The sequence below is a fragment of the Sinohyriopsis cumingii genome, chromosome 6 (assembly GCF_028554795.1).
Source record: "Sinohyriopsis cumingii isolate HCF-2022 chromosome 6, ASM2855479v2, whole genome shotgun sequence".
Classification (NCBI taxonomy): domain Eukaryota; kingdom Metazoa; phylum Mollusca; class Bivalvia; order Unionida; family Unionidae; genus Sinohyriopsis; species Sinohyriopsis cumingii.
Window position 1 is genome coordinate 98932852 of NC_142966.1, and position 13135 is coordinate 98945986.

Genomic DNA, 13135 nt, shown 5'->3' on the forward strand with positions numbered 1-13135 from the left:
CCGTGGTTCACGAAAGAATGTAAAGATGCTATTAGACAACGCATAGAAGCACTGAAAACATTTAATAATCGTCCACACCCGAAAATTTAACAAAGTACCGTATTCTTCGGGCCAACACACGCCGCACGATTAAAGAAAGTAAAACAGCATCTTGGAAAAAATATGTTTCAACTTTAAATTCTCGTTCCTCAATCAAGAAGGTTTGGGACACGATCCGAAAAATAAATGGAAAGGGAAAACAATTCCTTTCGACATCTCAAACAAAACAAGAATTTCAATTGCAAACTTGATATAGTTAATATACTTTCTGATAGTTTCTCTAAAAATTCCTCACCAACTAATTATTCAGAAGCCTTCAGAAGATTAAAAACTCACAAAGAAAAGACACGGTTGAAATTCACATCAAATAACTCAGAAAGTTCTAATCAACCGTTTACACTGTTTGAGCTGACGGAATCTCTGAATAAGGCCCACGATACATCCACTGTGCTGACGAAATACATTACCAGTTTTTGAAACACTTTACAGGACCGTCATTAAAAGTTGTTCTGGAAATCTTCAATGATTTATGGTTTACTGGTAATGTACCAAACATTTGGAAAGAAGCAACAGTAATACCAGTTCAAAAACCAGGTAAAGGTAGCTAAGATCGTAACAACTACCGACCTATTGCACTCACAAGCTGTGTTTGCAAAACAATGGAACGAATGATCAATTCTCGGCTTGTCTGGTACTTGGTAACTAACAATTTAATGTCTCCTTCCCAAAGTGGCTTTCGACATGGCCGGAGCACCAATGTTCATCTGGTTAGACTGGAAACATTTATTCGCGATGCATTTATCAAGAAGGAACATTTAGTAGCGGTTTTCTTTGATTTAGAAAAGGCCTAAGACAGGAATGGAAGTACGGGATACTAAATGACCTGCACAATCTAGGTCTAGTGTTTGGCTCCTGATGTGGATTGAAGGCTATACGTGGATGATTTTCTAATAGGTTATCGATGAAAGCACCTGCATACAATCGAAAGACAACAGCAAAATATAAACAAAGATCAAAATTGGGCCAGTACTAACGGTTTCAAATTGTCGAAATCCAAAACGGTATGTATGCATTTATGTTAGGAAAACACAATGAACCTAAACTCACGCTGGAAGGAACAACTATTCCAGTTGTTGAGGAAACAAAGTTTTAGGTATTTTCTCTGACAGAAAACTGATTTTATTCCACACCTAAAGAACTTGAAATATAAATGCTTAAAATCTCTAGATCTACTTAAAGTAGTAGTGCACATTGACTGGGCTGCTGATAGAAAAGTCATCCTAAATTTATTTAGAACGTTTATTCGCTCCGAATCGGACTATGGTTGCGTTGTGTATGGTTAAGCAAGAAAATCATATCTTAAAATGCTTGATCCAATTCATCATCAGAGAATAACACTCGCTCTGGGAGCATCTAAGAGATCCCCATGTGAAAGCCTTCTAGCTGAAGCGAACGAACCACCTTTATCACATCGTAGAGAAATGCTTTCAGCACAGTATGCTCTCAAATTAAAATCAAACCCTCTGAACCCTGCTTTATCGGAGTTTTTCAACCCAAATACAAAATCTTATGCGAAAATAAACCAAACGCCATACCTTCCTTTGGCATTAGAATATCATCCAGCCTTGATAGTCCAAATATTGATCTTTCTAAAATTCAAAAAAACGTCCATCTCCGAAACACCACCCTGTCTACTTAAACAACCAAAAGTATTTTTTACACGATGGAAAAAAATCTGAGACAACCCCTCCCGTCTTCTACACCTCTTATCATGAACTACTCACCGGATTTAAAAACTACACAAGAGTTTATACCGACGGATCAAAGGATAAGGAAAAGGCGGCTGCAACCTTCGTTTGTGGAAATCACACAACTCAAGTTCGCTTACCAAATGGCACATCAATTGTTTCAGCCGAAATCAGAGCAATAGACCATGCTCTGCAAGATATTGAAGACAAACGTATTTTAAACAGCATCATCTTCTCCGACTCCCTATCAGTACTTCAGTCACTACACAATAGAAAACTGGAGAACCCATTGTTGACCAATGTTCTCGTCAAAAATATTAAGCTGAATACGTCCCACAATATCGTATACTGCTGACTTTTCCTTGCTGGTAAAATTGTTGTCGCCCGAGCCTGGTCTCTGGCAATTTTCTGTCTGGTTTGAGCTTCTTAAATTCAACTAGCTTGTTAATGCTTTTGCATGCTAAGGATACATATATTTCTTGTTAACTGAAGGCAATAATGTGGCCATTTTTGCATCATAAACGGCTAGTTAAGTGTTTAAATATTATTATCTGATCGCCACCAAATGCAACATAATGTTTTTCATTTTTATCAAACTCCCGTAAATCGCCCTAAGATGTGATGGCAAAATGGAAAACAACCTGTATGATATAGCTATGAATAGGAAACCTCTTTAATAAATGTCACTGATTGTCACATAATGTTACAAAGTTAAGTCAAACAAAAAGACAAACAAAACGTCTAACCAGGTTTTACATAGGATGTACTATCTCTTCTCTGTCGTTCGGGCTCTGACTTACAAACGATCGCCGTCGGCACACAACAGGGGTGCAATAGTGGAGAAGATGGAACTGAGGGGACGAAGGACGATGATTGCAATACCGTTTTAAATAAATTTCCTGCTTCTAACCGTAGTAATTATGCATTAAATTTGCATAGTCTCAGTTTAACTAGAGGGAGACAAAACAAATGGTCAATATTTTTATCCCCATCTCTAAATGTATATGTAATAATTATTGATAGGTGTACTGTTTAATTATTTTCAGGATCACGCGATTAAACATTACATCGTTGTGCAAACGATCACTATTGTCCAAAACCCTAAGAATATATTCTGCTGACTTTATCCGTTTCGGTTGAGGTTCCATCTTGTCATTCGATTGCCTGAGCCATATCTTATACAGTTTGGATGATTTAATGAGTAGATAAAGTGTATAGTATGTTCATATTTTGTTTATATTACACTTTATTTTGTCATCATATATTAAATAATTTCATAACGCATCGAGTGGTTCAATATCCTGATTTAGTCCCCCCCCCGCCCCCATTTGTCAAGTGCCCCATTACATATACGATATTTCACATGTAGGCATTCCGCTTATTACAAAAAGAGTTCCGCCCCCCTTGCGGGTCCGGCGTTGTAGAATTGGCCCGACGTGCCTCGTTACGTGTCGTAAAAGGCGACTAAGTAGAGGCAACCTGTCTGCCGTGGGTTGCGTCCCGTGTTGGGGGAGGAAATAAACCTGGTAGTTGCGCAGAGGCTTTCCATGCAATACACTACTTTGGCCTCTAATTCTCTTAGACGGGTGGTCGGGATGGGCCCGGTTCCGACAAATCGGCTGGTCACGCCGAGCCCTAGGAAGTCTTTACTTACTCTCTCACCTTCTTTATCTTTCTCTTTGTATCTCTCTTGATACCACCGTTGCCCCTATAGTCTATTCCTTTATCTTTCCCTTTCATAAGTCTTAGAAGACTTCCTAGAAGGCGATGGCTTAACGGGTCAATCGGGAGGTAATTTTACCGACCCTAGAAACTGGCGACTTCATGGGTCAATCAAAGGTAATTTTATCAACTGAGTATGGCATCTGTGTATCCTTGGCACTTTAAAAGTGTCCCCTTGTTGGGCTCCATGGTGGGCTGGGAGCACGGGTGCTGAATTTTAATAAAGGCAAGATGGATATTTCCAAAAAAACTCAAAACAAACGAACGAAACCTTTATCTGACTCTGACGACGAATTATGCTGTGTGGAGTCATTTCCACGCTTCGTGGTCATACAATCTAAAGATGCCACGAAATCGCTTGCCTCACTCTCTCCGTTTGTGATCGAGAAAACTATAACCGGATTGACTGGTACACCAAAGAGCGTAAAAAAGATGAAATCGGGTTGCCTTCTTGTTGAGTGTGAGCGATGAGGTCAGACTGGAAATATCAAGAAAATGAAAACATTCTTCGATATTCCAGTGACCTCATTCGCTCACAGAATACTCAATACATCCAAAGGCGTAATTCGTTGTCGCGACTTGGCTGGAGTCAGCGACACAGATATCATTGAAGGAATCAAAAATGAAGGTGTCACTGCAGTACGTAGAATACGTATTAAACGTAATAACAACCTGCAGGACACCAACACGATTATACTCACCTTCAACAAACTAACAGTATGCAAAGTGGTCAAAGTTGGCTTCTTGCAAGTGAAGGCTGAGATATACATTCCAAACCCCCTACTATGCTATAAGTGTCAAAAATACGGCCATCACGAAGACCGCTGCTCAAAAAGCCAAATATGTGGCCGATGCGGAGACCATACTCATCAGGAATCTGATTGTAGAGCAACTCCGCATTGTGTCAACTGTGGAAAGGAGCACCACGCCAATTCCAAGGATTGCGTTACCCGGAAACAGGAGAAGGAAATTCAGAGGGTAAAATACACAACTAATATTCCCTAGCCAGAAGCCAAAAAACTTGTACAGGCCAAAACAGCCCATCCTGGCCCATCCTTCTACACTGTAAAGAAGAACAATCCTAAAACAACGAACGACGCTCAAACACAAACAGATCTACCCGATTCAACACCAAGCTCTAATACCCCCATTACCAAGCACAGAAAAACACGGCATCTACACAACCTATTTTCAACAATACCCAACCACCGAAATCACCAAAAAACAAAAACAAATCTCATGGAAATAGGCAACAAAAGGGGTCAGATGACTCCATAAAACCCTATAACAGGTTTGGAGACATTGAGAGCATGGATGCAGAAGAAACTGTTCCATGCGCCCAAGGGAGCTCCAGACATACAAACAAAAAATTCACCCCCGCACATCCTCCAGAGAAATAACCAAACAAATTCCCTCCGCGAAAGGTCTAACCTACCTCCACAATCTTTAATTTAAATTTATAATGAAAAACAGCATCATACAATGGAACTGTCGAGGACTTAAAGCAAATTACAATGATATTCTCCTCCTTTTAAACGAATATGATCCTGCAGTATTATGCTTTCAGGAAACATTTTTGAAAGAAACGGATAACATTACACTTAAAAACTACAACCTGTTTAACACCTACTCGCAGAATGTTGATAGGGCCTCAGGAGGAGTTTTTGTTGTTGTGAACAATAGAGTCCCTCATAGCGTCATCCCTATCAATACAAATCTACAAGCCATTGCTGTAAGCGTCACTCTACATCGAGTGATTACCTTTTGTTCTATTTACTTACCACCAAACACCAACGTAATACCAACCGATTAGGACATACTTGTTCAACAACTTCCCGCACCATTTGCTTTACTCGGAGATTTTAATGCCCGTAACGTTTTATGGGGATCTAACCATATAAGAGACCGAGGTCACAAAGTAGAAGATTTCATTTCTAGACACGATTTGTGTCTATATAACAACAAATGACCGACATACTTACGCCCAGGAACGGGTACATACACGAGTATCGATTTGACAATTTGTTCCCCACCGCTGCTTTTGGACTATGAATGGAAGGTCGCTGATGACCTTCACAGCAGTCATCACTTTCCAATCTCCCTTAACAACACCGACGTTACAATTGACGAGGCAATTCCACATTGGAATTTAAAGAAGGCCGACTGGGCCAAAGTTGAAACACTTTAGACAACTAGACTTAACAGGGATACTGTTTTAAACGACAATAACCCTTTTCAATATTTTACTTCTGTTTTAATTGACAATGCAGAAGAATCCATTCCCATGTCCTCACCAAACAGTAAAAGAACCTCAGAACCGTGGTTCACAAAAGAATGTAAAGATACCATTAGGCAACGTCGAAAAGCACTGAAAAATTTTAATAATCGTCCAACGCCCAAACATTTAACTAAGTGCCGCATTGTTCGGCCCAAAGTCCGCCGCATGATTAAAGAAAGTAAAAGATCATCATGGAAAAAAATAAGTTTCAACTCTAAATTCTCGTTCCACTATAAAGAAAGTTTGGGACACGATCCGAAAAATACATGGAAAGGGAAAATACAATTCCTTTCGACATCTCAAACTAAACAACAAGAATAGCAATTTAAAGCTGACATAGTTAATATACTTGCTGATAGCTTCTCAAAAAATTCCTCATCGTCTAATTATTCAGAAGCCTTCAGAAGATTAAAAACTCACAAAGAAAAGACACGGTTGAAATTCACATCGAATAACTCAGAAAGTTATAATCAACCGTTTACACTGTTTGAGCTGATGGAATCTCTGAATAAAGCCCACGATACATCCACTGTGCCTGACGAAATACATTACCAGTTTTTGAAACACCCCCCAGAATCTTCATTAACAGTCCTTCGGGAAATTTTCAGTGATTTATGGATTACTGGTAATGTACCAAACATTTGGAAAGAAGCAACAGTAATACCAGTTCCCAATCCCGGTAAAGATAGCGCAGACCCTAACAGCTATCGACCAATTGCACTCACAAGCTGTGTGTGCAAAACAATGGAACGAATGATCAATTCTCGCCTTGTCTGGTACTTAGAAACTAACAATTTAATATCTCCTTTCCAAAGTGGCTTTCGATATGGCCGGAGCACCAACGATCATTTGGTTAGACTAGAAACATTCATTCGCGATGCATTTATCAAGAAAGAACACTTAGTGGCGGTTTTCTTTGATTTAGAAAAGGCCTATGACACGACATGGAAGTACGGGATACTAAATGACCTGCACGATCTAGGTCTTAAAGGCCGTCTCCCCTCTTTCGTATGCAACTTTCTCTCAGACAGAGAATTCAAGGTACGAGTGGGCTCTCCTCTTTCAGATCTGCACGAGCAAGAGATGGGTGTGCCCCAGGGTAGTATTTTATTAGTGACACTATTCAATATCAAAATTAATAGCATCACCAAGTGTTTGACTCCTGATGTGGATTGCTCGCTATATGTTGATGATTTTCTCATATGTCATCGATCAAAGCACATGCATACAATTGAAAGACAACTGCAGCAAAATATGAACAAGATACAAAATTGGGCAAGTACGAACGGCTTCAAATTGTCGAAATCAAAAACAGTATGCATGCATTTCTGTCAGTTACGACGACACCACGATGAACCTAAACTCACGCTGGATGGAACACATATTCCAGTTGTTGAGGAAACTAAATTTTTAGGTATAATCTTTGACAGAAAACTGACTTTTATTCCACACCTAAAGAACTTGAAATATAAATGCTTTAAAGCACTTAACCTAATTAAAGTAGTAGCGCACACTGACTGGGGTGCTGATAGAAAAGTCATCCTAAATTTATTTAGAACGTTTATTCGCTCCAAACTGGACTATTGTTGCGTTGTGTATGGTTAAGCAAGAAAATCATATTTTAAAATGCTTGATCCAATTCATCATCAGAGTATAAGACTGGCTCTGGGAGCATTTAAAACATCCCCTTGTGAAAGCCTTCTAGCTGAAGCGAACGAACCACCGTTATCGCATCGTAGAGAAATGCTTTCAGCACAGTATGCTCTCAAATTAAAATCAAACCCTCTGAATCCTGCTTTTTCGGCTGTTTTTCAACCCAGACACAAAACCTTATATGAAAATAAATCAAACGCCATACCTTCCTTTGGCATTAGAATATCATCCAGCCTTGACAGTACAAAAATAGATCCTTCTGAAATTCAGAAAACGTCTATCTCCGAAACACCACCCTGGCTACTTAAACAACAAAAAGTACTTTTTACGTTACACGATCGAAAAAATCTGAGACAAACCCCTCCGTCTTCCACAACTGTTATCAAGAGCTCCACACCACATTTAAAAACTACACAAGAATTTATACCGACGGATCAAAGGATGAGGGAAAGGCTCCTGCAGCCTTCGTTTGTGGAAATCAAACAACGCAAGTTCGCTTACCAAATGGAACATCAATTTTTTCAGCCGAAATCAGAGCAATAGACCTTGCTCTGCAACATATAGAAAGCAAACGTATTTTAAACAGCATCATCTTCTCCGACTCACTATCAGTACTTCAGTCACTACACAATAGAAAACTGGAGAATCCATTATTGAAAAACATACTCGTCAAAAATACCGAGCTGAGTGTCTCCCACGATATAATATACTGTTAGTTACCTAGCCATATTGGTATTAAAGGTAACGAAAAAGCGGATCGCGCTACTAAAATGGCCCTGACTTAACAACCATCTTATTTTAAAAAACCGTATACTGATTTTAAAACTAGTATCAGAAAGTCATTTCGTCAGAAGTGGCAGGCATCATGGAATGATGCCGTGAATAACAAACTTCATGCAATCAAGCCAACTCTAGAAGAATGGACTCCTTCCTATAGAACCATGCGTAGGGAGGAGGTAGTCATTGCAAGAATCCGAATTGGTCATACTTATATCACCCACTCCCACATACTAAAAGGTGAAGACCCACTAGAGTGCGTTTCTTGCAATGAACCATTCACTGTCAAGCACTTTATGATAGAGTGTTTTGACTTGCAACCTACGCGCGATCAGTATTACATTGTGCATGACATGAAAGAACTTTTTGATACTATAAATATGACTTGTATTATAGAGTTCCTGAAAGATGTGAATATTTACTTTAAGCTCTAACTTTTATGCTATCACCTTGTGCAGTTTTATGCAATATATATACCGTCCCTTTTTAATACCTTTTCATTATTTTTCATTAACATACAACATTTACATCCCCCGTTGATCGGGAGGCTTCATTTTGCACCGTTACCATCTTACCGTTTTAATTTCAACTATTTGTTTTCATATCGCTGGTCGATATGAGACTTTATATAATTTTTAAAAGATTGTAAATATAACATTTTGTTTGGCGCTAAATAGCCTTACAGTGCTGATGCGCCGTTAAAATAAAATATATCAATCAATCAACAAAAAGAGTCTATTAGTTAAAGGAAACTAACTGGTCGTCGGGGTGGGTCGTGAAGAAATAACAAGAAGTAAAACCTAACTTATTGTGGGGGAAAGAAATTACTAGAAGAGGAATGAATCAGACATCATTTTTTCCCGGGGATGAGGGAAAGAATTGGCTTTTACATCGGAAAACAAAGCTAAGAAAAGAAATATACTAATATACAAAATGGTCTGTGATTAAACCGCTCTACTTCATTAATTGATTCCTTAGACATGTTAAGCTGTTTCATCAAAGACAACATGCGTTTCACTTTCACTTAAACTATTTGATTTTGGTGAAGTTATATGCACTCATGGTTTAGTGGATGAAGTTATGGATGGAGAAAATCAATCGAACGGTATAACCTGGTAACTTCAAGAGTGATATACATTTTCGGAGTACTGGAAATAGTATTCCCAAATCCATTAATTTATTACACGTAACCACAGCCCACTATATATGATGCTTGCGGTGGTATGTTTTTAGTAAGGGGGATAGCATAATAGTATAAGCCGAGTAGAAAAAAGCTGGTTGAAAATTGTATAAATGCATCTCAGTTATATTTATTCGACCATATTAATTCTCAAATCATTCAGTAAAATTTTATACTTAATGTTTTCCAACTCGTATTCTTGCTTAATACTTTTTATGTATTAAGATGAAAAGTATAAGTTTTCTAAAATATAATAAAACACATACATTGCTTCATTTCTTTGCAGTTTCTTGTAGTTCTACATTTTGTATACTTCGATAGCAATTACATTTACTATTGACACTCAAAATCAGAGATAATAAAGTACTTCGATCCTAGACCCTTCTCTAGCAAGAGCTTTTGATAAGAAATATAAAACTGCACAGCAGCTGTGGCATCTACAACCATCATTGTTAGTACTCAAGGACCATGACAAGGACCAACCTTTTAACTGCATAAATGAAATGAACCAGGGATGAAAATGAAATTGAAATCATCATACGTAACCTTTGAAACTTTATCAGAGTTACGTCAAATAGATATTTCTGTGTTTAAAGTACATTCATGTTTAACGAAATATACAGTCAACTAGTTTATATAACGAAAATAAGCCTTTAAACGCAAAGTAAACACTGTATATTGCAACGTTTTCTACAGATTGTAATGATCATGATCTTCAGAATCAGTGATAACTGTCTTTTGTTTCAAGATGACTAATGTCACAATTTACACAAAATTAACATTATAAGCAAGAAAAATGTAACCGTAAAAAAGTAGATGTGTAATGTGAGATAGATGTCATTAGCATAAAAATGATAAATATTAAATTGTACTTGGGATACCCTCTTCCATAGGCAGATGCCATTTGTGCAAAAAGTATCAAGACAGTTTTCGTTTTATCATATGATTTATTATTATTATTTATTATTTATTATCATTATAGCATATATATAAAAAATACATTACTATAATAAGAAAGTTTTTGTGAAAATTCTTCATAACAACGAAGCAATTTGTATACACATATGTATAAAATAAAGCATATATATTTTGATATATATTTCCAATGTGATCAGACGTATATGTACATCCATATGCATAGCTGATCTTAGTTTCAATACATCAAATGCGAGTAATGTGTATATTAAAGTGTTTTCTACGTCATTACTTAGTTACCCATCCACTTATTATTCGAATCCCATCCCTACCATCCGACCAGCTACCCTTGCCCTCTGTAATGGGTAAATATATTTTAAATTTGTTCGATATATAAGGTTATTTTACTGCAACATATCAATATTTGATGTGTCTATCCCAAACGGTATCGGAAAGGTTTAGCAACATAAATATGAGTGGCATCCATATGCATTTCGTTTGGAGCCACCTCAAGTTCAATTCAGCTAACAAAATTAAATACGTTGCAAGGGTAATTCATAATAGTTTTAAGTTTTCCATCAGTTCATGGTCTATTTCTTCCAGAAGACAGTATAATAAGTACGTTTTGTAGGCAAAATAATTTGTTTACTTCATTTGCTATAGTTAAAATATCATGATTAAACATCTAAACTAATAACATAATTATCCGATTTCAAGATAGCAGGGCCATCTGCTACAAATGAATCACAATGAGCGAAAATTACAGAAACCGAGGACAGTGAATACAAAGGTATAGAAGATATGTCGTTTGTACAACTAATTAAGATTTACTTTTAATAGTGGACATTTATGAAAAGTTATTCTGCAAGTATAACTTAAATAAGAGAATAGAAAACTGACTATACCTCCTCTGGGAATCTTCTTTTATTTTTTTTTCTTAGGGAATACCTGCCCCACTTATGTTTGCTTTCATGAAAATATGTTTCAAGTTACTAAGCAATGGACCTGTATCTTCGACCCCAAAAAATACTTCTTTCCCAATGTTTTTGCTTATATGTTTTGTCCATATATTTGTTTTTAAATTTGTAATTTGACAGAAAGTAAGGAGGTAAAAGGGTACTTTTTAAATTTGTTTTATAATAGAAGTTTGTGCCGAAAACAAGTGGAAAATGGTATCTGAATAGACTTTAGTTGGACATAATTTACACGCAAAATTATTGTTATTTTTCAGTCTTCTACCACAAAAACATTTTAAAACTGACATCTCTGCTGTGTCAAATGGTCACTACATAGTCAAGTAAATTATATGATAGTTTACTCGTGTTGATATTCCACCTCATAATAACACAGTAAGTCCTTTTAAAATACTGATAGGTTGCGCATACAGTTTTATTTTCTGTAATATTATATTGTTTATGTCCTTTTAACGTCATCTTCGGATGTACTAAGTTCAGCTTTATTATCATTGTTTCATTTTTGTTCATTTTTTTCAATTTTCAATTTATTTACAGTGATTTGTCATTAATTTGCGATCATATCATTTAATTTTCGGAGATTATGTATATTCTCCTTCAGTCATGTCCATTTGTAGTAAACTTAACTTCTTTCAATAGCAATATATAAAATCTGCATTCACTGCGATAATTCATTTGCAATGTTTCCTCCCCACTAAAGCCTAATGATCTTGGTGAAAAATCGTAAGTATATAATAAGTGAGCAAACGATTTACATATATATGACCATAAAAGTTCTAAAATAAAATCACATGGCCAGCTCTTATTTAAATAAGTTTTAAAAGTGTTCAGGATGTACCCTAGTAACGTAATGTAGATTGCAATGCAATTATGCCGATGTGGCTTCATGGTAAACCATAGGCGATTTCAAAATCAAACTCGATTAGTAGATGAAAATCAATCAAAAAAATAATAACAAAAGACATATTTCACCTTAGACTTTTACTGCATGTATGTAGTATGTTAAACCCAAATGCATCATGTCAATGCATCTAGCATTTAAAGTCGTAGAATTATGAATTACATTATACTTGTATTCCTTTAATATTATTTCAAAGCTACACAATTTTGCCAGTAAACACATTTTATAAATATGTACTTTCTTCAGTTATAGTTTCCTTTCCACTAGGCATTATTTGATGTTTTTCGATATTTTCTTGCTGCACTGTCTTTGCCGAATGCTCTGATGTGGTCATAGTCAGTTGCGTAGTTTCGTCGTTTCTTAAAGTATCCGTATATTGCGAACTGTTAGGTTTGTCATACTGCTTTTCAGTTTCTCTCTGTGTTTGATTCAAATTATTTTCTATTTCTAAATCTGTTGAAGATGATGATCCTTTGCATGTTCCCGTGTGCTTCTCAATGTTCCCATTTATGTCATTTAGAACTCGCACATGCATAGATTTTTCTTTCGGATATGTCTGTTGTCCAATGACTTTTTGGGTCAATTCTTTCTCATTTGCATCATCTTTTGTGCTCGTCAGTGCTTCTACATTAAACGAGATGTGCTTACCCTGTGCGACGCCTTTGCATAGAAGGGGTCCATCCTGATATAAATAAACAGCCGGCCATACTATGTATTCAATTAAATTCCCAGATTTGGTGTACGATCTAAAGACAGACAAATCGAATGGCGCGCCAGATAATGGTGTGAATCTGTATAATTCCAAGGGTGGTTCTTGGATATTCATCAAAAGGCATATTTCTACACATTCATCCATATAAAATCTGATGTCCTGGAGCCTTTTCTTGTCGCTCGTCTCTGTGACTAACCTTTTCTCCGCATTCTACGAAAAATATTTAACCGAAACAT

General features: G+C 36.7%; 1 protein-coding gene across 1 annotated transcript in view; it reads right to left on the reverse strand.

Annotated features, from left to right (window-relative positions):
* Positions 1–10324: 10324 nt before the first annotated feature.
* Positions 10325–13135, reverse strand: part of LOC149797538 (uncharacterized) — a 94612-nt gene continuing 91801 nt past the window's right edge. The window contains exon 29 of the mRNA XM_089960774.1: positions 10325–13109. Coding sequence (XP_089816900.1) covers positions 12411–13109 — 699 coding nt within the window. The 3' untranslated portion in view covers positions 10325–12410. The remainder of the gene's footprint in view (positions 13110–13135) is intronic.